The sequence below is a fragment of the Sarcophilus harrisii genome, chromosome 2, assembly GCF_902635505.1.
Source record: "Sarcophilus harrisii chromosome 2, mSarHar1.11, whole genome shotgun sequence".
NCBI lineage: Eukaryota > Metazoa > Chordata > Mammalia > Dasyuromorphia > Dasyuridae > Sarcophilus > Sarcophilus harrisii.
The window spans coordinates 494438752-494463368 of record NC_045427.1 but is presented as its reverse complement, the minus strand read 5'-3'; the positions used below and the strand labels follow the sequence as shown (position 1 = coordinate 494463368).

At 45.9% G+C, this 24617-nt stretch overlaps 1 protein-coding gene across 2 annotated transcripts in view; it reads left to right on the top strand.

The window, feature by feature from the left end:
- Positions 1 to 274: 274 nt before the first annotated feature.
- MYH6 (myosin heavy chain 6) overlaps positions 275 to 24617 on the top strand; it is a 43384-nt gene continuing 19041 nt past the window's right edge. Inside the window, exons 1-25 of one of the 2 annotated variants that reach the window (XM_031955057.1) lie at positions 275 to 330; positions 1328 to 1366; positions 1904 to 2116; positions 2587 to 2730; positions 3129 to 3285; positions 3365 to 3392; positions 3534 to 3645; positions 4012 to 4104; positions 5916 to 5979; positions 6674 to 6772; positions 7271 to 7374; positions 7475 to 7613; positions 9031 to 9299; positions 10793 to 10963; positions 12259 to 12568; positions 13679 to 13746; positions 14002 to 14089; positions 14198 to 14315; positions 14465 to 14588; positions 14968 to 15104; positions 16271 to 16526; positions 17448 to 17690; positions 17928 to 18104; positions 18638 to 18783; positions 19111 to 19201. In XM_031955057.1, coding sequence (XP_031810917.1) covers positions 1916 to 2116; positions 2587 to 2730; positions 3129 to 3285; positions 3365 to 3392; positions 3534 to 3645; positions 4012 to 4104; positions 5916 to 5979; positions 6674 to 6772; positions 7271 to 7374; positions 7475 to 7613; positions 9031 to 9299; positions 10793 to 10963; positions 12259 to 12568; positions 13679 to 13746; positions 14002 to 14089; positions 14198 to 14315; positions 14465 to 14588; positions 14968 to 15104; positions 16271 to 16526; positions 17448 to 17690; positions 17928 to 18104; positions 18638 to 18783; positions 19111 to 19201 — 3339 coding nt within the window. In that variant the 5' untranslated portion in view covers positions 275 to 330; positions 1328 to 1366; positions 1904 to 1915. Of the gene's footprint in view, positions 331 to 1316; positions 1367 to 1903; positions 2117 to 2586; positions 2731 to 3128; positions 3286 to 3364; positions 3393 to 3533; positions 3646 to 4011; positions 4105 to 5915; positions 5980 to 6673; positions 6773 to 7270; positions 7375 to 7474; positions 7614 to 9030; positions 9300 to 10792; positions 10964 to 12258; positions 12569 to 13678; positions 13747 to 14001; positions 14090 to 14197; positions 14316 to 14464; positions 14589 to 14967; positions 15105 to 16270; positions 16527 to 17447; positions 17691 to 17927; positions 18105 to 18637; positions 18784 to 19110; positions 19202 to 24617 lie in introns of those variants that run through there. The other variant, XM_031955058.1, reaches the window with a different exon arrangement.

Here is a 24617-nt window from a genome sequence, read left to right as displayed (position 1 = left end):
GGGGAGAGAGGATGGTGTTGAAAGAAGGCTGCTGTCTTAGCATTATCAGCCCATCAGCCCCTCTGAGGTGAGGAATGCACCCAAGGCCTAAAAAAAGGTCCCAGAGCCAGGGGGCTGGGGCAAAGCACCTTTCATGGGCAAATCTGGGGGCCTGGATGTCCTGCCGTCACCTCGGGGGCAAAGGGATCAAGGGAGGCACTAAGAGCAGAATGGGAGGGGGGAGGGTCCCTCACAATTGGTTCTAATTTGGAGAGAGGGAGGGAGGGCAGAATATAAAGGAGGTACAGAACTCTGAGGACACAGAAGCTGCACAGTCTGCTGTTGGCTTAGGTAAGAGGGGAGGCTGATGAGGGAAGCTGGAGGGTACCTGGGGGACCACTGACCTCCTTGGGCCTGGGGTTGGGCATGGGATCAGAAGGTCACTTCTTTGGGACCCTCACCTTCACACAGCTGGGGAATGCTGCTGGAAACTTCTGTCTTTATAAAGTTTCTGGTTGTGGGAAGGAGGGTGGGAAGGAGGGTGATCAGGGCACTGTGTCAGAAAACAGTGGTCCTTGGAAGAGTTTTATTTTAAGAAAGAAATGTTACTGAAAAAGTGAGAAAAACTTTTCTTCTCTCTCTCTCTCTCTCTCTCTCTCTCTCTCTCTCTCTCTCTCTCTCTCTCTCTCCCTCCCTGTCTCTTTTTCTCTCTCCCTCGTTGTTCTTTCTTCTTCTTTTCTTTTTCTTCTTTCTTCCTTTCCACTCCCATCTTGAACCTTATCCTCATATGATTCTATCTTCCTGCCTCACTGCCTCTGCATGTCCTTTCCCTTTCTGTATGTCTCATTTGGAATTACTCTTTTCACTCTTGCCCCACCTGTTTCTACTTTTATCTTTGTTTCTCTGATTCCTGTGCTTCCTCATTTTCTCTTTTCTCTCTTATTCTCTTTCTGTCTCTCTCTGTCTTTCTCTATATCTTTGGATCTGTCTGTCTGTTTCTTTGTGTCTCTCTTTGTCTCTCTGTGTCTCTGTCTTTCTCTTTTTCCATTTCATCTCCCTCTAAACCTTGGATTCTTTATGTCTGTATCTTTTTATTCTTATTCTTCTTTCTCTCTTAATTCTCATTTCACTGTTTCTTTGTTTCACTATCTCTTTCTGCTTATCTCTGCACTGTGCTTATGGTCTTGGTCTTCTCTCGGTCTTTTCTCTGTCTCTCTCTATTCTCTGCCTTTCTATCCCTCATCTCTCTGTCTCTCCCTCTCCCCCTCCCCACTCATCTCTCTATGGGCCTGCGTCTCTGCCTCTTCATTCTCAATCCCTAACCACGATCCTAACCACCCATCCCCAGTGTCCAGGACTCTTCTAGATTCTCTAAAAATTAAACCAGGTAAGAACCAATCTTTCCTCTTTCCCCGTTGCCATAGAGAGCCATGTGGTGGGAGCCAGGTGGAGGGGTTTAAGGATCTGCTCTCCAAGTTGCCCTTAGTTCCATAAAGAAGTGTCCAACGCATTGTCTTACCTCCTTCCCTAGTGTTATGTCTATACAGTGACCCCTCCTTTAGCTTCAAGCTCAGACTTCAAAGAAAGGGGGTAAAGTAGTAGTCCTTTGGAGGAGGGGGAGCAGATACATGGACGTAGGAACTCAGAGCTAAATATGGCATCACGGAGAACTGGAAGGGAGATGGAGGTCGGATATCCAGGGTGAGGGAAATCTCCAAAATCGAGATTATCCCTTGAATGTCCCAGAACTGAATTAACGGGCCCTTCTGTTTGAGTCCATTAGCTCCTGGGCTGGGTTCCAACCCCTTCCCTGCAGGCCACTGAGAGCTTTGTCCTTGGAATGACTTTGGGGTCCCCTACGGAGAGCTTCTCTCCTCCCTTTCCTGCGGCTGAAAACTCCCGTGCTCCCGGTCCTGTTCTCTAGTTTGTTGCGAAGATGGGCGACGCCAATATGGCTGAGTTTGGGGCTGCCGCCCAGTACCTGCGCAAGTCGGACAAAGAGAGGCTAGAGGCGCAGACGCGGCCCTTCGACATCAGAACGGAGTGCTTTGTGCCCGATGACAAAGAGGAATTCGTCAAGGCCAAAATTGTGTCCCGAGAGGGGGGCAAAGTCACCGCCGAGACGGAGAACGGCAAGGTGCAAAGGGGGGCCCAGAGCAGGGGAGGGGGCTCCTGGGGTTGCTTACGGGGGCATGGACTAGGCTGGGAGAGGAGGAGAAGAGCCCTCGGAAACCCAGGCTCGGTCCTAACGCCAAAGCGCCCCGCTGGCCCACCTTCCAAGGCCGGTGCTAAGAGAGTGAAGAATAGCTTTGCGCTGAACCGGTTCAACTCTCAGCTCTGTCCCCGATGTAACCCAGAGCAGGTGCTTAGGAGCCAGACGGTTAGAGAGTCTCTGGCCCGCAGCGCTCACCGGGAAGGGGCTGGGGCGCGAGCAGGAGACTTGGGTCCCGCTCTGGGAGTGGGCAAGGGAAGGAGAGCGCGGGCTGGCAGACGGGCACCGAGGGGCCCAAGGCCCTGGGAGAGAAATGCATCCCGAGAGGCAGGCGCGGGCACGTGAAGGCGCGAGGCGGGTCAGAAGGGTCCCAGCTGGGCTCTCGGTCCCGCCAGACGGTGACGGTGAAGGAGGATCAGATCATGCAGCAGAACCCCCCCAAGTTCGACAAGATCGAGGACATGGCCATGCTGACCTTCCTGCACGAGCCCGCCGTGCTCTTCAACCTCAAGGAGCGCTACGCGGCCTGGATGATCTACGTGAGTGCCCACACCTGTGGGCCTTGCACCCCCGGACCGGGGCTGTGTCGGGAGGGGGCCAGCTCGGGCCGGCGTCCCCGTCCCCCGCCTGTCAGGCCCAAAGTAAACCCTGGGCGGCGCGGAGGAACTCGAGGCTGCGGCCGAGCATCGGATCTCCCGGGGGAGGGGTCCATGGAGGGGGCGTCCGGGGGGGGGGGGAATCCATCCCAAGCTCAGGGTTCCCGGGGCCCCTGTCAGTCACTCCCTGCACACCCCCTACACACGCAGCCCCCGGAGCAAGGCGGCCGTAGCCCGGCTGTACCTGAGCCCTCCCTCACTCCCGAACCTGCGGGCTCCCCCTCCCTCCCTCCCCCACCCGCCTCCCACCTTCCTCCTCTCCGTCCCCCTCTCGGCTGCAGACCTACTCCGGCCTCTTCTGCGTCACCGTCAACCCCTACAAGTGGCTGCCGGTGTACAACGCGGAGGTGGTGGCTGCCTACCGGGGCAAAAAGCGCAGCGAGGCTCCGCCCCACATCTTCTCCATTTCGGACAACGCCTATCAGTACATGCTGACAGGTGAGAGGCCCGCCAGCCGCCCCCCCCCCCCCCACGCGCTCCCGCCAGCGCCCTAACCCTCTCCCCTTCTCTCCTGCAGACCGGGAGAACCAGTCCATCCTCATCACGTGAGTCTCCATCGCCGCCCCCCGCAGACCCTTCCCCTCTGGGTGGGCGGCTCGGGGACCAGTGTCGGGAGGAGGGAGGGATCTCTGGGGCCTGGGGGGGGGGGGGCTCCCTGATCCCCAAGTGGCTGCTGTTGCTTCCAGCGGAGAATCCGGGGCCGGGAAGACAGTGAACACGAAGCGTGTCATCCAGTACTTTGCCAGCATTGCTGCCATAGGGGACCGGGGCAAGAAGGACAGTGCCAGTGCCAACAAGGTACCCACGGGGTGCTGGGAGAACAGGACGGGATGGCCGAGGCACCCGGACTGCACCACCCCAGGGAACCACCCAGGACGGCCCCCCTCACTCAAAAGCAAATGGGGGGGGACTATAACCACACCTGTCACAGGCTGGACTCCCCTTCCCTTGTAAGAGGCACTGAGAAGGCAAAGGGAGACGCAGGGCAGTCTACGGGAGCCCTGTCTGCCCGTTCTCAGCTCTGGCCCCACGACCCCCCTGGCTGGACCTTCATCCGCCCAACACCTCCCAGGCAAACCAGACTAGGCTCTTCAAACCCCCACCTGCAGACCTAGACAAGTTGGGAGTGTAAAATCTTTTTGGGGCTGAACCTTCCCTCCGCAGGGTACCTTGGAGGATCAAATCATCCAGGCTAACCCCGCTCTGGAGGCCTTCGGCAATGCTAAGACCGTGAGGAACGACAACTCTTCCCGCTTCGTAAGCAATGATGACTAAACTCTCATATCGGCACCTAGCAGAGAAACCAAAGCAGTGGTTCTTCAGCCTGGCACTAACCTTGGGGTCAGGGCGTTCGGGCTCAGGCAGTTTCTAGTTTCAAGAACTTGGAGAGATCGCTCCCTCCCTGGGAGTCTGTTTCCTCATTTATAAAATGGGCTTCCTAATAACGGACCTCACAGGAGGCTTGTGAGGCAAACATTCTGCAAGCTTTAAAGAGCTATATACATGTTGGAGAGGTGGCCCACTGTAGGAGATATCAAACTGCCCTCAAATCCAGGCAGACCTCTGCCAGAGTCTGGCTGTGTGATCCTGGACAAGTCATTTAACTCCCGGTGTTCTGGGAAGCTAAGGCTGGAAGTTGCAGAAAAGATGTCAACCTGCGTTAGTAAGGAAGTTTCCTTACCCAAGAGTCCCTACATCAATAAAAACACAAGTATGAGCCCTACCTCATACCCTGTGAATTCTATTTTGTAATGTATGGTTTGCAGCTATAATTGGAGACTCATGTACATTTACCCTGATCTTCCAGGCCCCACATCCTTCCCAACGCCTGGCTATCACTATTTTAGGGCCCAGATGAAAATAGAGGAAGGGAAGGCTCTAGGTCACAACCAAAAAGTGGATAATGTACATGCAGAAAATTAGGAGTTGGTTTTAAAAGCACATATTTCTACAGTGCTTTTATTTCCTTCTTCATCTTTTTTCTTTTTTTTTTTTAACATCATCTTCATTTCCAAACATATCCCCTTCCTCCCATTCCCAGCGAGTCATTTCCTATAACAAAGATTTTTTTTTAATGGAAAAAGCAATTCAGGAAAACCCAACAACACTTAGGATCCCAATGTCTTTCTAAGGGATTAATTTCTTTCTAAGGGAATCGGTGTTAAATGACTTGCCTAAAGGTCTCACAGCTAGTAAGTGTCTGATGTCATATTAGAACTTAGGTCCTCCTAACTCCAGGGTCAGTGTTCTATCCCCTGGGCCACCCAGCTGGGAGCTGGAAGGGATCCCGGAGGTCTTCTTGGTCCAGGCTCTTTACAGATAAGGAAACAGGCCAAAGAAGTTAATGACTCTCATCTTGGTACACAATAAGGGCTCTTTTTGACTCACCATGGTGCCTTCATCAGTGTCTCTGACAGGATAGGAACCATTCTACACCCCTAGTCCCCCCTCTCTGCAAAGAGAAGGTGCATTTTTCTCCCTCCCCTCTCTGGGGCCAAGCTCAGTCATTATAATTAGTTAAGACTCAGTTTTGTTGTTCCTTCCATTTACATTATTGTCCTTGCACAAAGAGTTTTCCTTCTTTGATTTTGCATCAGCTTTTCTGAATGTCACGCTCCTCATTTTTTTGCAGCACAATATTTTGCACCACTGTTTGGTTAGCCAGCCCTCTATTCCCCCCTTCAGTGGCATCTGCCTTCTGTCCGTTTCTCTGCTACGACAAACACTGTTGCTGCAAATCTATTGGTATAGAGAGCATCTTTTTCTGCCTTTAACTTCCTTGAGATAGATGCCTTAAAGTGTGAATAACTCTGGGGCATAGTATCCGCACCCCAGGAATGACTTTGCTCCCAAAGCTCTCCCCCTCTGGTTATCACACTGCTCCCTGGGGGGAGGGGGTCTGGCCACCACGTTTTTTATTATTTTTACTTACTCAAGGTCAGACAGTATATGTTGGATGAATACAGTCTGAGTATGCAGGGAACAAAGAGAGGAAAGTCATCACTATCTCCTCCTGGTGACTTGACTTTCCTTCTGCCTCCTCCCCTTCCTCCTCCTCCATCATTCAGGGAAAATTCATCCGGATCCATTTTGGAGCCACAGGAAAGTTGGCATCAGCTGACATAGAGACCTGTGAGTGACCAGATCCTGACTCTTCTGCCTCTCTTTGTCTCCGCCAACCTCGCAGCTTTCCTAGTTCTTCCTCTGTGACTCTCAGCTTCTCTGCCCACTCTCTAATTCTGCTTAGTTCTGGGGCTAAGTCCCATCCTTCCTAGCCAAGCTCTGATTCTGTGCCGTTTTATCTCCCAGTGTTCTATCGCTATCTCTGTATTTCTCTGTTATCATCTCATTCTGTTTCTGACTCTATTTCTGGTTCTCTCTCTTTTTCTGTATTACTTTATCACTTTGTTCTCTTACCTTTTCTCTGCCTGTCTCTTTGTGTCTCTCTCTAAGTGTGTGTGCCTATATGTGTTTGTCTCTCTCTCTGTCTCTTGTCTTTCTCTCCCTATCTATCCGTCTATCTCTGTCTCTGTCTCTCCCTGTCTCTATCTCTTCCTATGTGTCTCTGTCTCTCTGTGTGTCTCTCTCTGTATCTGTCTCTGTCTCTCTCTCTCTGTGTCTGTCTATCTCTGTCTCTCTGTGTCTCTGTCTCTGTGTGTCTACGTCTGTGTGTGGATCTCTGTGTGTGAATTACTTTGTCATTCTGTTCTTCCACCTTCTCTTGGGCTCTCCAGCATTGAGTTTCTGTCTCCTGTCTGTCTCTCTTGCTCTCCCTTCCCTTCTTTTCATGTCTCACTCAGCTTCCTTATCCATTTTGCCCTCTCAGATCTCCTGGAGAAGTCCCGGGTTATCTTTCAGCTAAAAGCAGAAAGAAATTACCACATCTTCTACCAGATCCTGTCCAACAAGAAGCCAGAGCTTCTGGGTAAGGTCCAGACCTTCGGTTTCCTCCCCTAATCACAGCACACACACACACACACACACACACACACACACCACATTCGGTTTAAGGGAAAGGAGAGTTGAAATTGCTCTGGGGAGGAGGGGGGAGTCTTCTAATACCAAGACTCTCTAATTCACTCACTCAGTGGCACTTTGCTCTCTGTCTCTTCGTTTTGTTCCCTCCTTATTTCTTATTTTCCTTATTCTCTTGCTTTTTCCCTTCCCTCCCCCCTCTCTCCCTCTTGCTCTGACCTTCTCTCTCTCTCCTCTCTTCTTCCCCTCTCTCCCCCACCATCTCTTTCTCTCTCTCCCTCTCTCTCCTTCTCTCTTCCTTCCCTTCCCTCCCCATCTCTTTCTCTCTCTCTCTTCCCTCTCTTTCTCTTTCTCCAATTCTTTGTCCTCACCTATTCCTTGTCTTTTCTGTCTCCTCTTCTCCCTTCCTCCTCTCTCTCATTTTCATCCTGACAAATGCCTGGAACAGACATGCTGTTGGTCACCAACAACCCCTATGACTACGCCTTCGTGTCCCAGGGGGAGGTGTCCGTGGCCTCCATTGATGACTCCGAGGAGCTCCTGGCCACTGATGTGAGTGGGTAGGAGCTAGGGTGGGGATGGGGATATTCCAGGGGTTTTCTTTGAAACTAAACTGCCCTCCTCTCTCTCTCCCCAACCCTCATCCACCCAGAGTGCCTTTGATGTCCTGGGCTTCACAGCAGAGGAGAAAGCTGGGGTCTATAAGCTGACAGGGGCCATCATGCACTATGGGAACATGAAGTTCAAGCAGAAGCAGAGGGAGGAGCAAGCAGAGCCAGATGGCACAGAAGGTATGAGGGGTCAATGGAAGAGCACTGAGTCAGAGTGGGGGAAACAGAGGGAAAGGTGGAGGGGGGGGATTAAGAGGAGGTGGGGAGAAAGGAGAGGAAAGGAGGAAAGGAGACTGGGTGACAAAGAGAGAGGAGAGGGGGGGAAAGAAGGAAGGGAGACAGAGAGAGAGACAGAGAGACAGAGACAGAGAGACAGAGACAGAGAGGGAGGAAGGGAGGAAAGGAGGGAAGGAGAGGGAAGGAGGGAGGTGGGGAAAGAAGGAGGAAGGGAGGAAGAGAACTTGAGGTATTGGATCAAAAAATGAGAACTATAGGTTTATGTCTCTTTCAGCTACACTCCTGTTGTGATGATGCTCAGCCTTTAATAATTCTTTTGCTTTAATAGCACAATTTAAAAATTCAATTCAATTTTAAAAAGACCGGTGGATCTCTACCTAATATGCTCAGCTTCACCTGTAGACCTGGTGACAGGCAGATTTGGGGGTGGGCTCCAAGGACAGAGGATGAAACATTGGTAGAGATGGAAGGCTTGAGAGACGCAGAGAGGGCTAGAGTTTAGAGCTGGAAATGACCCAGAGGCCATCTGGTCCAACATCCCGTTCTACCAATGAAGAACTACAAGATCTCAAATGATTTACCCAAAGTTACTGAGTGGCAGATTTGGGATTAGAACCCCTGACCTTTGACTCTAAATCCAGCAGTCTTTCTGTCTCACAGTGTCTCCCAAGCTGAGATAGGAACATTCCCTATTGCCCTAAATGAAAAAGCAGAGGATTCTCTTCTCTAATGACTTTCAGTTCCCAATAGCTCTCCACAAGAAGGGTAGACAGCGACCTCTTTCTGTAGTTCTTTTTAACCAGATTTAGAGGTAAATCTTTTTTTTTTCCTGATTGGGGTTAAGTGACTTGCCCAAGGTCACACAGCTAGGAAGTGTTAAGTGTCTGAGAAGACTATACAGGAAATATTCAATTCACTTCATTTATTAAATGGGTATATGTGCCATGCGCTGTGCTAGGTTTGGGTGATACAGAGACAAACATGAAACAGACTGCCCTCAAAAGGCTTACATTATGGAGGGATAGAGAATAACGTGATAGGGAGTCCAACTGACAATCATTCAGTATTAGATGCCTACTATATGCCCATCAGTGTGCCAACCACTAATTGAGGTAAGGAGGAAGAGTATTCTAGATATGGGGGGGGGGAGTTTGTGTAAAGGTGAGGTAGAAAGTGGAGTGCAAGCAAGCAAGTCAACTAAGTTGGAGCTTGAGAGTAAGAGAGGGAACGTGTCTTTTCAGGCGGCTCTAGCAGAGTTGGCTCCGTGGTACCGGTCAGATGCAGTGAGATCGGGATGGTTTCACCAGGAGGGCTTGGAGGGGCGTGGGACCACGGGCTCAGCTCCTTCTCTTTCCACCAGATGCCGACAAGTCGGCTTACCTCATGGGGCTGAACTCAGCCGATCTGTTGAAGGGCCTGTGTCACCCTCGGGTGAAGGTGGGCAACGAGTATGTCACCAAAGGCCAGAACGTCCAGCAGGTGAACTACTCCATTGGGGCCCTGGCCAAATCTGTCTACGAGAAGATGTTCAACTGGATGGTGGTTCGGATCAACGCCACGCTGGAGACCAAGCAGCCGCGCCAGTACTTCATTGGCGTCCTCGACATCGCCGGCTTCGAGATCTTTGATGTGAGTTGCGGGGGACATGAAGTCTGGTTGAGGGGTGAGCACAGTTGGGATGCTCACCTGGGCAAGACACACCTTCTTTTAAGCCCTCATTCAATTATCATCTCTTCCGGAGCCTTTGCCAAGTGCTCCAACCCACACCCATTGCCCCTTGCTCTGAATTTCTATTGTACCAATATTCTCTCCTACACTATCTATCCTTGATTGAACCTGACTGCTTTGTCTAGCTCTAATTGTTTCATGTGTCTTAGAATTATCTCACTAATAGTTGGGTTTTTATTATATATTTTTCCAGTTATCAAGTATTATTTTTCTCCTTTCCTATTGGGAGGAACAGATTGTAACAAATATACTTAATCAAACAAAACAAATTCCATATTTTGGAATTTCTTGGAAACATATGGAAACACTTGGAAACATGGAAATATGGAAACAAGGTCCATATTCCTATGTCCAAAGATGCATGTCTCATTTTGCATATTAATCCATCACTTGTAGATTAGGAGATACAAGGCATTCTTATGTCTTTCTTCTGGAATCACAGTTGATCATTGTGTTGATCAGGATTTTTAATTCTTTCAAAATCATTCATCTTTATGATGTTGATGTTGATGTTATTATATAAATTGTTCCCATGATTCTGTTCATTTCAATGTACATCAGATCATGTAAATTTTCCAGGTTTCTCTGAAACAATCTCTCTTTTCATTTCTAATATTCCATAATTATCATATAACATAATTTATTCAACCATTACCCAATTGATAGGTACCCCCTTCGTTTCTAGTGTTTTGCTACAACAAAAGGAATTTATATATAATATATACATATATATTCTTATACAAAAGATAACTTTACCTCTCTCTTTGATCTCTAATTGAATTGTAAAGTCACTCAAGTTAGGGATCTTGTCTTCTAATCACTCATATGTTTTTCATGGCAATAAATTATGAATAGGCTCCAGTACATGCTTAGAATCAGAAACTGCCAGACCTGGAAAAGAGACTTTAGAAAGCAAATAGTCTAAAACTTTCTTATTACAGTGAGGCCCAGAAAGGAGCAATTTGCCCAAGTTCATGCAGCTAATTAGGGACAGAGCTAGATCTAGGACCCAGGTATCTAAACACTCCAAGTAGTTTCTCTTTCTAACAGGGCTGCCAGATGGTTCAGTGAATAGAGCACCTGCTCTCAAATCAGAATCTGAGTTCAAATCCAGCCTCAGGCACTTAACACTTATTAGCTGAGTGACCCTGAACAAGTCACTGAACTCCAATTGCCTCTCAAAAAGAAAAAGAAAACTCTCTCTCTAATAGTGTCCTACATAATCTGGCTCTACCCCACTACCTTCCACCCTCAGCTCTCCCTACTCCTCGACACATCACTTCAGTAAGCGCCTCCCCTCTGTCCTGCTGAGGGCAGGGCCCTGCCCTTCCCTGGTGTGGGCCGTGCTCACTGAGTGACTGACCTGTCCGCTCTCCCCCTTCTGCCCCTTCCAGTTCAACAGCTTCGAGCAGCTCTGCATCAACTTCACCAACGAGAAACTGCAACAGTTTTTCAATCACCACATGTTCGTGCTGGAGCAGGAGGAGTACAAGAAGGAGGGCATCGAGTGGGAGTTCATCGACTTTGGCATGGACCTTCAGGCCTGCATTGACCTCATTGAGAAGGTGCCCAGGCCCTGCTTCCTCGGCCCCGGCCCCAGACAGAGGGATGGCATTTTCCATGTCATGACAGGGAGTCAAATGGGTAGAAGTTAGAATCACATCACTATGTCCCCGGCCTCCCTAACACCAAGAAAGAGGAATTAAATTCTAGAGAGAGCCTGTCTGCAATTCAAAATACTCTTCCCAAAGCCAAATGTACTGTCTAAAAGGGGCTCCTTTAGTCCCTGATAAATGGAACCTAAGCGTATCTTTAGACATAGAAACCTATGGGTATCTTAGCTTAGTGAGCGTGATTACAGAAAAAGGAAAATAAGGGAGTGAGTAGCTCTGACTTCTGGGGACTCTTCACTGCCTTTGGCATTTATGTACCCCTTGTAGACCTAGTTACCTACTGAGTAATCGTCACCATTGAGTAATCAATCCTCGTCAGAGTAATTTACCATGAAGTGGTTACTTGCCTATATGCTGAGGTTAATTAACTGATTGCTTTCAGATGGAAGGTTTATTACTGTTGGATTGAGTTCTTGAGGTCCTTTCTGCCTTCAGACCCCCAGAATTTTCAAGAGCTTCTCAGATAGGAGTGTTCCCTATCACATGTACCTTTCATAAAGGAAGAATGTAGAAGGAAGGAAGGAAAATCTTCAGGGAAGCACAGGACTACAGAAGGAAAATTACTTTTCTCTAACTCTACTAGGTTTGGAATATATCTGGCAGGATCACAGGTTTAGAGATGGAAAGACCTGGGAAATCACCAAGTCTAAGCCCCTTATTTTACAGATAAAAATAATGAGGCCCAGGTAAATCATTACTCAACATCAATCAAACAAAATAATAGTTGTAAAGCACTTAGCACAGTGCCCAGCACATAGTAGGCACTTAACAAATCTTGATTTCCTTCCCTCTTTCTTTCCCTTCCCAAAAATCACACAAATGGTAAGTGGAAGAGCTAGGACCTGAACCCAAATCCTTTAATTTCTAAATCTAGTATTCTCTCCACTATATCATGAAGTAGGTTGACCTGCAATTGTTTATATTTAGGTTAGATATTAGGAAATGCTTCCTAAAGTCAACCTCATTGACCTGTAGACCATTTATCCCCACTTTACCTGCTTGCCTCACCCTAAGATCATGAGCTAGTGGTACAAGTGATTAAAGGAGAATAAGGAAAGCTCTTGTGGGTCAGGAACAGACCAGGAGTGGACAAGTTAATTACAAGAGGTTCCTTCCTGTCTGGGAAGTCTATGGCTCTTTGAACCCTTGGGAAGAAACTCAACTAATTTCTCCCCTCTTCTCCACAGCCCATGGGCATAATGTCCATTCTGGAGGAGGAGTGCATGTTCCCCAAGGCCACCGACACGACCTTCAAGGCCAAACTCTACGACAACCACCTGGGCAAGTCCAACAACTTCCAGAAGCCCCGAAATGTCAAGGGGAAGCAGGAAGCCCACTTCTCTCTGATACACTACGCTGGCACCGTGGACTACAACATCATGGGCTGGCTGGAGAAGAACAAGGACCCGCTCAATGAGACTGTGGTGGGCCTCTACCAGAAGTCCTCCCTCAAGCTGATGGCAACCCTCTTTTCTTCTTATGCTTCTGCTGATACTGGTGAGGACCCGATCTGGGAGTGGGGCCCTAGGAAGCCTTAGGGACTTCAGTGTCTGGCTGCCAAGAAATGAGTTCCCAGGTCAGAGGGAACCTCTTACTTGAGGGCTATAGGAAAGAAGCCTCCTACTCCAGAGAGGAAAAGGGGAAAGAGATTAAACAGTGGGAAAGGGGAGAGAGGAAGGAAAACATGGGAAGAGAGCAGTGCAGGGATTGGAATGGAGCGGGCGCGTGATACAGACTGATGCACCTTGTGCTAGGTAACTGGGAGAGGTCACTGCCTGCAGGAAAGGGGGTCGTGCTACCTGTGCACAGACTGGGGGGAGATAACAGAGATGAGTGGTGCTGACCCAAGATACCAAAGGATAGCGTCCAAGTCAAAAGTATTAGGGCAATACCAAGGATCGGGAGAGAATGCAGAGCAGGTGAAAGGGAAACTTTTCTTCAAAAGTTTTAAAAAATGTTTTAACAAGTAACTGGAGGGGAAAATAAAAACTTTTTTAAAAATAAGAGCTAAGTGAAAGGAACAGTAAAGCTCAATAATGGATCGAGGATAACATGGAGGGAATAAGTGTAAGAAGACTGGAAAGATAGGGACTGTAGATTACAGAGGGCTTTAGGAGCCAAGGAGAAGATTCTGTGGTAGATACTGGAGGTAAAAGTCATTGGAACTATTAGAGTTTTCTGACTAGAGCAGGTGATGTTATCAGACCCACACTCTAAGTAAACTTGCTTGACAACTGAGAGGAAGATAAATTGCAGCGGGGATGGAGGAGACAGACCACAAGCAGTGGCCTACATTGTAACTGCCCAGGTGTAAGGTGACAGGGCCCCGAAGGAGGATGTTTGAAGTGTCAGAGGAGAGAAGAGAGCACATATGGGGGAGAGTGAGAAGGGGGGGTGGGGGTGACAGAGTCAGGGGTAAAGGACAACACATAGGTTGCAAACCTGAGTGATTGAGAGGATGGGGTCATCCTTGACAGTAAGAGAAGTTAGAAGGGAAGACTTGAGGGGAAAAGGAGATGAGAAAGGAAACAGGGAGACAGGGAGCTTTAGGGTGGAGGTAGAAAGTGTGACTTCCCTTCCCGATCTATTCTTTCTTCTTTCCTACAGCTGATACTAAAGGCAAAGGAGGCAAGAAAAAGGGTTCCTCCTTTCAGACAGTGTCGGCCCTCCACAGGGTAAGAAGGGCTAGCACTGTGGGTGAGACGGGCAGTCCTGAGCAGGGCAGGTGGAAAGGAACTGAGAGGAAGGGGACCAGAGGGATGGGTTACCTTAGACATGCAAATTCTGCACAGGTCCTATGCAAACTCAGGGCTGTTAGCCTTGAGTCAATATAGTTAAAGGTTCACCATTGCTGGGGTTGGGTCCCAGGATGCCTAAGAGACGGCTGCTGCCATCTCTAATCCTCTCTGACCACTGCCATCCATCCCTAGGAGAACCTCAACAAGCTAATGGCCAATCTGAAGACCACCCACCCCCACTTTGTGCGATGCATCATCCCTAATGAGAGGAAAGCTCCTGGTGAGTGGGGAGAGGGGAGAAGGCAGTTGGACAAGGTGGGAGGTAGGGAATGCTCTGCCTCCATTTACTCAGACACTTACCTTTTATCCCACCTTCCGCCGTCCCCAGGGGTGATGGACAATCCCTTGGTCATGCATCAGCTACGCTGCAATGGAGTGCTTGAGGGGATCCGAATCTGCAGGAAGGGATTCCCCAACCGCATCCTCTATGGGGACTTCCGGCAGAGGTGGGTGAGGGCTCCCGGGAAGGGTCCGAGGGGCGGGCTAGTCAGAGATGGGCAGATTCCGTTTTAGAGTGTTGTTCCCAGATAGTCCCACCCTCCATTTAACCAAGAACTGCACAGAGTGATATGACCCTCTCCATCCCTCCCTGCAGGTACCGGATTCTGAACCCAGCTGCCATCCCTGAGGGCCAGTTCATCGACAGCAGGAAGGGGGCAGAGAAGCTGCTCAGCTCCCTGGACATTGACCACAACCAGTACAAGTTTGGTCACACCAAGGTGAGGGACAGAGCCAAGGAGGAGAGGACCCACTGGGAGGGGAGAGGGTCTGAGACCTCAGCAAGAAGGGCAAGGAAAGAAGAAACCCGTCTGCTCCTTTACAACCAAGCATGCTTCCTCCCTACAGCCTGCCCCCTTTCCCTTTTCTCTTGTTTGCTTGTCCCCAGCAGATGGAGTTCTCCCCTCTGGGAGGATGGCTCCTTCTCCCTGCTCTGATGTTAGGGACAGAGCCCGGGAACCCTAGAAAAGGGAGACTTAGAGTCCGTCCCACGAATCTGAACCTCCCACCTCCACCTCTCCCCCCAGTCTCTCCGGGGAGGATCATGATAACTTCCTTCCTCTTCCCTCCTCGTCCCCAACATGTGACTCCTCTCTTTAGGTGTTCTTCAAGGCTGGGCTGCTGGGGCTGCTGGAAGAGATGAGAGATGAGAGGCTGTCCCGCATCATCACCCGCATCCAGGCTCAGGCCAGGGGCCAACTGATGAGGATTGAATTCAAGAAAATTGTGGAGCGAAGGTGAGAAGGGAAAGAGGGCAGGGCCAAGAGTGGAGGGAGAGTGAGGGGACCCACTGAATCTGGGGGCCCCCATAAATTGTCTAAATAGAGCCGAATCTCTATGCCCACTGCCAGAGATGCAGTGTGCTAGAACCAGGAAGAATTGGCTTCTAACAGGCCTCAGAGAGCTCTTAGCTCTAAGCAAGTCATTTTAGCTCATTGTGGTTATTGTGAAGAACAAATGAGATCTAACTTACACAAAATGCTTTGTAGATGTAAACGTGCCTTATAAGTGCCAGTCGTTATCACTGGTCGGAGCTGCTCTGAGCTAGTCATGAATCCAAGAACTATGAGAGTCACAGTTACTGGGAAGTGGCTACGCTTGGCCCCTTTACCGCCCCTTCCTGATGCTCCTCTCTGTCAGTAATTATCTTTTTTTTTTTTATTTAATAGCCTTTTATTTACAGGATATATACATGGGTAACTTTACAGCATTAACAATTGCCAAACCTCTTGTTCCAATTTTTCACCTCTTACCCCCCCACCCCCTCCCCTAGATGGCAGGATGACCAGTAGATGTTAAATATATTAAAATATAAATTAGATACACAATAAGTATACCTTCTGTCTGTAATTATCAGAGGTACACTGCTGCGGAGAGATTTCAGTGCAGAGTCTGTGGGGAAGGGACTGAAAGTCCTGGCTCTGAACCCACTGTCGCAGGGAGAGCTCTGGTCTTTGAGACAGGAGCGACCTCCTCACTAGCATTTACTAGCTCTGTGACCAGGGCAAGCGCTCACTATCTCTGAGACTCGGTTTCCTTCTCTGTAAGATGAGTAATTGACCCCTGAGATACTGACTTTCTAGAGCTGTTGTGAGGATGAGGTGAGATAATGTAGGAGAGCAATTTGCAAATTTATAGCCCTATGTAAATGTCAGTTATTATTGACAGAGATCTCCGGCTTTCTATGAATATGTCAATCAATAAGTGTGCAGTAAGTATGTGCCCTGGGCCTCACCCTGTTCTGAGTCCTCTAGTCTGTGGGATACAAGGGGAGGGAGAGAAAGCGCTCCTGTGCTTATAGTCTTCCTTCTATCCCTCTCAATGGGAGATCTCCTGAAACTAAAGTCTTAGTGGAAGGCAGAGTGGTTCATGATTCCTCCTGACACTGACTTTTCCCTCTCAGGGATGCCCTCCTGGTGATTCAGTGGAACATCCGGGCCTTCATGGGGGTCAAGAATTGGCCCTGGATGAAGCTCTACTTTAAGATTAAACCTCTGCTGAAGAGTGCAGAGACAGAGAAGGAGATGGCCAACATGAAGGAAGAATTTGGGCGCATCAAAGAAGCCCTGGAGAAGTCAGATGCTCGACGGAAGGAGCTGGAGGAAAAGATGGTGTCCCTGATTCAGGAGAAGAACGACCTGCAGCTACAAGTCCAGGCGGTAAGACCACTTGGGTCCTCCCTGATCTTCTCCACGCGTCTCATCCTACCCCCTCTTAGTAAACAACATGTCTTCCTAGCCCAGAGAACCTCCTAGAACAGCCTGAATTCTAAGTCTTTTTCAAATTCTCTCTTCATCTTTCTTCTCCTTTCAGTTTTGTTTTTATTCTGAACTTAACACCCAATAAAATAGGTATTTCCATATATACATATATATATATATACACTAAAAAAGAAAAATAAAATTACTCATAAAACTAAAGGTCTATATTAGGTATTGTTTACCTTTAAAAGTATATAAGTTCAACTTGGTTTTTTTTTTTTTCCCCAAAACTATCTTGCTTATTTATGCTTCTTTCTGGATTTTCCTCTGTTCCCTTCTGTGCATTTAAAAATGCTTTATTAATCCTCCTTTCTTTCATTTACTTTTTCTTTTTTGCTAGCCTTTTCCCTATCCCTTCATTCTTCACCTTGTCCTCTTACTATCCCCCTCCAAAGGAAAATAAGAAAAAAACAAACAAACCCCTTGTAGCAAACATGCAGAATCAAGCAAAACAAATTCTGACTGGCTATATCTAAAAAACATTTACCTTATTCTAAATCTTGAATTCATCATCCTTCTGTCAAGGATAGAATGTGCTTTATCATCAGTCCTCTAGCTGGTCATTGAATTAATCAGAGTTTTCAAGTCTTGTTTTCTTTTATAATCTTGTTCTTATTGTATAAATTGTTCTTCTGGTTCTGCTCCCTTCAATCTGCATCAGTTCATTCAGGTCTCCCCAGGCTTTTCTGAAACTGTCCATGTCGGCTTTTCTTATGGCCCTCTAGTACTCCATTACATTCACATGCCATAGCTTGTTTGGCCCTTGCCCAGTGGAAAGACTCTCTCAAACCTCTCGTTTTCTCCATGCTCTGCTCTCAGGAACAAGACAACCTCAATGATGCAGAAGAGCGCTGTGACCAACTGATCAAAAACAAGATCCAGCTGGAGGCCAAGGTGAAGGAGCAGACAGAGCGCCTGGAGGATGAGGAGGAGATGAATGCTGAGCTCACAGCCAAGAAGCGAAAGCTGGAGGATGAGTGCTCAGAGCTCAAGAAGGACATCGATGACCTGGAGCTGACTCTGGCCAAGGTGGAGAAGGAGAAGCACGCAACAGAGAACAAGGTGAGCAAAGAGATCCCCTCCAGTGCCATCCTTGAACCTCCATGGGACGTCTAGGCCATAGTAACACCCATGATCAAATCTGCCTCCCCCGCACCTGGGCCCATGCGGTTAACATAAGCCTGGATATTGTACCTCACAAAGCCTCTCATGGATCATCCCCTGGAATCAATTAGCTGGGTTGGGCTTGCCAACCTTTGACCATAATGATGGGTGCAAAATGGGGTTTTTATCCCACAGGTGAAAAACCTGACTGAGGAGATGGCTGGGCTGGACGAGATCATTGCCAAGCTAACTAAGGAGAAGAAGGCCCTGCAAGAGGCCCACCAGCAAGCACTGGACGACCTGCAGGCTGAGGAAGATAAGGTCAACACACTGACCAAGTCCAAGGTCAAACTGGAGCAGCAAGTGGATGATGTGAGCAACTTTGACCTCATCCCTTTATGTCACTTAAGCTAATTTTTTCCAGGAAATTCCAGCGGTCAAATGGAACTCACATGCTCTAAAAGGGCAGGGGCTATCTCCCTTTTCTTTTGTGTATGATCCAGTCTTCTCAGGCCTTTGAACTAGATGGTCCCTAAAAATCCCTTCCACTTTGAGAGTTAGGGGATCCTATAATCTCTGGCACCTTGCACACTAACATTCAAAGAGCAGGATCCTAATAAGTATTAATTGAATTAAGTTTTAAAAAAATCCACTGATCTTATTCCTTAAGTCACTGGAACTTCTATGTTAACTGAGATTCTTCTTCAGACTATCCTTGTTTCCTTTGGCAAGTTAACCTTGGATCTCATGTACTTATGGACAGGAGCTTCATGAATTTTGGGTTTAGGATTAAGATTGAAAGGAGAGGATTCTGCATAGTAGATTCTTGGTCTTCCCTGGAATAGTCTCTGACTGTGCATCTGTCTCTATGTCTGTCTGTCTTTCTCTGTCTCTCTCTTTCTCAGCTGGAAGGATCCCTGGAACAGGAGAAAAAGGTCCGGATGGACCTGGAGAGGGCAAAGAGGAAGTTAGAAGGAGATCTGAAGCTGGCCCAGGAGAGCATCATGGATCTGGAGAATGACAAGCAGCAACTAGAGGAGAAACTCAAGAAGTATGAGCCTCTAGTGGGAAGGAAGGAGGGCATAGAAATCTGTGCATCAGTCAGAGAATAGGTCAGAAGGACAGAACATCCAGTCTCCATTACGCCTTTGTTCTTTCAGGGGCATCGGGGAATGGCTAATGTAACGCTTTCCACAGGGCAGATTTATCCCAGTCATTTCCCTCCTCCCCTGGAAATGACTCCCAGGAAAAGCTGGCGTTGACCATTTGTATCTGGGGAGGGAGAGAGAAACTGCATAATCCCAATGTCCTAGAACAGGACAATAGAAGAGGCAGAAATGAAGGAGGGAGAATGCCCATAAGCCATCATTTCTTCCAGGAAAGAGTTTGACATAAATCAGCTGAACAGCAAAATTGAGGATGAACAGGCAGTGGCTCTCCAGCTGCAGAAGAAACTAAAGGAAAACCAGGTAATTGGACAACAAAGTAGAGGGCACTGGGGAGAACTGGAGGTTTTGGATACCTCAAAGAAGATACCTGGGAATTATAGGATGTAGTATCATGTAATATATCATATAATAGGGCAGCTAAATGGCTCAATGGATAAAGGACCAAGCCTAAGGTCAGGAAGATCTGAGTTCAAATTCAACTTGGTACATTTACTATCTGTATGAAGTTGGGCAAGTCACTTAATTTTGCCTCAGTTTTTTTATCTGTAAAATGAGCTGGAGAGGGAAATGATATTTTTGCCAGGAAAATTCCAAATGGGGTCGCAAAGAATCAGACACAACTAATAAATAACTAAACAACAACAATATCTATCATCTAAACACAGAAGGACTTCAGAGGTCAATCCCAGTCTTATAAATGAGGCCCAGGGAGGTTATGTGGTTTAAATGCTGGTTTTATGACTTTAACAATTCTACTGGAGCACAAGGCCTCCTCTCCTGGAGCAACCTCAAAGTTAACTAACAAAGAGACTAAATCACTTTCCCCTGAGAGTTTAGAGACTCTCCAGAATGCTAATTATTTCTCAGAAAACAATAATTCACTTTCTCACTAGAACAGCCTCAAGCTGAGCTACTCTGGAAGCAGAGGGTGAAATGTCTCCTAACAATTAGCCACTCTTTTTTTTCTGGGATAAGAAGTTGTGTTGGTTTCTTTTTCTTGGTCCTTTTGCTCTAAAATAGATGATGGAGAAAGCCTTTCTCTTGTTCCCTTCCTCCACTAGTCCTCTTTCCTCCTGTGCAAAGGAACAGACTAATACAAAGATAGGTAGCAAGTCACAGGATCCCTCTTTTAAAACAAAAAGTAATCTTTAACAAGAACAAAGTCAGACAAACATTCAAACCAAGAAGTACAATCTTATATAGAACCATTAGTATTTAACTAAGTAGATCGAAGTAATTAACAAATATGAAAAAAAAAAACCCAACATATTTTTATTGTGTCCCTTTCCAGGTCTGCCTATAATTTTGTTACCTCTGACTTTGTTTTCTTGTCTTTAAAATATATATGTGTGTGTGTGTTAATATATATTATATATATTATTATATATTACATATATAATAATATATATAATATATATAAATATATATATTTAGAGTTAGAGTTATAGTCAGTGTATTTGTAATTCAGATGTTGTTGGCCTAATACTGCATCATTTTGTCTTTCCATTTTTCCTTATGTTCAGTTTTATCTTTGAATAGGGAATATATCTGACTACTACTATTGACATTTCATGGAGTGAATTCTCCCTCTAGAGCACTCACCCAAAGGCTGGGCATAGACAGGGATTCTGCCATCCACCTGCTATGGATTCTCTTAATCTAGCCAGGGTTCACTTCAATTTGGCAAACATTAACTAAGCATCTATCGTTTGCATGTAGCCTTTACTCTTAAGAGGGCCAAGTATGTGCTAGATGTGAAGAAAAAAAGTTACCTGTTTGTAAGTACATTGATTCCTTGTGGTTAGAAGCTCATTTTGTCCTTATCTGGGTGCAAATCTGGCTAGAAGCAGGCTGGTATATTGGGGAAAGGGCTGGGAATTGGAGCACTAAGGCAGAGTGATTACAACATTTGCATTATATAGCATCTTAAAATGTGCAAAATACATAATAATAATGGCTAATTATATGATGCTTATTATAGGCCAGGCACTGTTCTAAGTGCTTTCAATTATTTTCCCATTTGATCTTCACAACAATCCTTTATTTTATTATTATTTCCATTGTATAGTTGAAAAAATGGAGGCTCCAGCAGAGGTTAAATGACTTGCCCAGGGTCACACAGCTAGTAAATATCTGAGGCTAGATTCAAACTCAGGGCTTGTAGACCAGTCCCAAGGCTTGATCCACTGAGTCACCTAACATTATCTCATCTGATCCTCACAACAACTCCCTGAGCTATTATTTCCATTTTATAGATCAGAAAACTGAGGCTGAGAAAAGGGATCATTCTACTCTAGCATCTAATTATTTCCAGCCCTGATGCTGTCATTTACTGACTAGATGTCTTTGGGCAAGTTATATAACCTCTGTGAACCTCAATTTCTATAATATACCAGTGCTAACATGGGGTTTTCCAAAAGTCTTAGTGCAGTTTTAATGTTTAGTTGTTGTCATTTTTCTTAATAGCTTTAAACTGCACTAAAACTTTTTGGACACTATATTTGTCCTACCATCCTCATAAGCTGTTAATTTATTCAGTGGGATAATGTGAGTAAAACATTTAGTTGCCAGATAATACTACATAAAAGTCAGCTATTATTATCTTCCACTCAAATCTTATTGGACACCCCATCATGGTAAAGAGGTGACCCTAGATACTGGTGGACTATGAGAGCAGAGCACAGGCCCCAGAGAATGAGTCCAATTAAGCAATAGAGGCTTTGAGTATTGGCCCAGCAGTAAGCTATATCTGGCATCCGAGGATTAGAACAGCTAAGTTGAGAAAGAGAGAGAAAGAGGTGGGTGGGGAGGGAGGGAGAGAAGGAGGGAGAGACAGAGACAGGAAGAGAGAGAGAGACAGTGAGATTAACCTATTACTTGCAAGTTAGTAACTCATGAAATCATTTACTGAACCATATTTGGGGACAGAAGGTTAGAGGGGATTCTGATCTGCATCTCCAAAAAGAATCACCACTCTGATGAAATTCCAGATTTTTTTTTTGGAGTAATAGTGAATAATGATGATGCATGTTGGAAGAGATATTTTGGAAGGGGACAAAGAAAGCCTATTCTCCCCTTAGCACCCAAGGAAGAAGGAAGTATTAATATAATACCTACTATGTGCCAGACACCTAAACACTTTACAAATGTTATCTTATTTGCTCCTCAAAATAATCCTGGAGTTAAGTTCTATTAGTATCTCCATTTTACAGTTGGGGAAACTATGATAAGGTGACTTGCCCATGGTCACAAAACCAGTAAGTGTCAGAGGTAGGACCTGAACTCAGATCTTCCTGACAATAGGGTGAGAACTCTAAACAACATACTATCTCAATGGCTCAAAGTTCAAGCATTTCCACTGAGTGCCAGTGTAATGAAAATAAATGCCTCAGGTATTTGTTCAAGTTCATAGATCTCTCTCCTGGGAAACCCAGTTCTATTTTTAAATGAAATCATAAGATCATAGGTCAAAGAGTTGGAAGGGATCTTAAAAATGCATTCCATTAAACAAAAATAATAATAGCTAGCATTTATATATCACTTTTAAGGTTTGCAAAGCATTTTACAAATACAATCTTATTTTTTTAACCTCACAATACTGAGATAGGTGCCAATACTATCCCCATTTTACAAATGGGGAAACTGAGATTGACATAGGTTAAGTGACTTGCCCAGGATCACACAGTTTGGACGTATCTAAGGCAGAATTGTAATTCTTCCCCACGCCAGGCCCAGCACTTGATCCACTGTGCTACCTAGCTGCATGATTTTGAAAAATGTATTAAGTGCTTATTATGTGCCAGATACTATGCTAAGTGCTGAGAATATAAATACAAAAATGAAATAGACAATTAAGAAGGTTAATTCTACTGATCATCTTTCTGATCCAGTCTCCTCCTCTGGCCCTTTCCCTTCATGTTACAGATGAGAAAAGTAGGATCGAAAGAGGAATAATGCCTGATATAGTCACATGGTCATAAATAGTAAGACTAGTATTTGAACCCAGGTCTTTGGGCCTCAGTTCCAGAGCTATTTCTACTATTCCTCACTACCTGAATCCTTTGCATCCTCCAGATGTTTCCATCCATGTTTCACTGGCTGTTTTGGGAGGTGTTTTTTCCTGGAATAGGAAAAAGAGCTTTATTTGTGTCTCCTCCCTTTGCTATAGTACCTTGCACGTCTTTAGTGCTTTAAAGTTTACAAAACCCTGTCCTCACCATTCTAAGGTAGGCAGTACAAATATTGTCATTATTGCCTTTGTCTAAATGGGAAAATAGAGGCCCAGAGAAGCTGTTTGCCCAGAGTCACGAAATTTGAATTTGAGCCCAGATTATTTATCTTCATGAACAATGCTCTTCCTGCTTTGCTATGCTGTCTCCCTTTGGAAGAGTTTCCATCAGTTGCTCTATGCTGCAGAACAAAAGCATTCTCTTCTGATTTCAATTGAGATGCTCCCCTCTGCTGGGAAATGGGAAGAGTGATTGTCCTCTCCTGCTAGTGGTTTCCAAGGCATTAATAATAAATAAACATATACACCTTAGGAAACCTACATCTTGCTGATTCACAGGGCCATAGAGTTTAGACACTATCCTCAAGGAAAAAAATCATTTCCCACCCTCTGCTTGGCCCCTGCTGCTGCCAAAGAATAAAATAGTGAGTAAGACAAAAAGAAGTCCTATGTAGAACAGAGAACACAGTTTTTAGTATCAGAAGATCTGAATTTGAGTCCAGGGTCTAGAACTTACTAGTTTTATAACCTTAAGCAAGGTCTTTCACTGGGGCTCATCTTCTTCATCTAGAAAATGCGAATAGCTATGTTACTATTATCTACCTCATATGATTACTTTGGGGAAAGTGCTTTGTGAACCTCAAAGCTCTGGCTGAGGATGAGATGGCCTTTTAGTCAAAGCCATGGGTGGCTGGATTGATAAACAGGACAAATAGGTTGAAGATAGTGCCACACTAAAATAACCATAAAGTGAACTGTGCTCCTAAGATTCAATATTAGGAAGCAAATTCAGTAAAATATCAAATAACTCATCAGCTCAAGGAATTATAGGCTGGGGAAGGAGTCAGAGGTTAATTGAATTTTCTGATCAGCTGAGGATAAACAGAAGCCACTTTTTATTTCAAGTCTTTTCCATGCAAATCTATATAGAATGGACAAGTCCATTTTCCTGTTCTAGGAAGCTGAGTCTAATCAATCTCTTGGAAATTTTCTCTGGTGACTTAAGCTTTATACAACCTTGGGGTCATCTCTCTGAACACAAATTCTCATCATGTTATACTGCAGTTGTGGAAGGTATAAGAAATTGGGTTGAAGCTATAGCAAGGCAAGGACATGTTCTAAAAGTATTTCTTTGTTTTTAAGCTGTCTTTGTTATTTTTTGTTATTGTTTGATCACAGACCCTAAAAGCAGAAGGAAAAAAGAAAAAAGTATCAATCGTTGAAGTCTGGCATAAAAGCCACTAACATAACCTGAATTCCAATAATTTATATTCTAAGTTGGAGATTCTAGGTCATAGTGTAGCAAAGACTCTTGAGTTCATATTTCAGTTCTGATACTATGTAACCATGGACAAGTCACTACTTCTATCAGGCTCAGTTTTATTGTCTGTAAAATCAGCATAATCATACCTGTACCATCTACTTCCCAGTACTGTGGAAGAGGGAAACAAAACTCCGTAAACCTAAAAGTGCTATATAAATATGAAC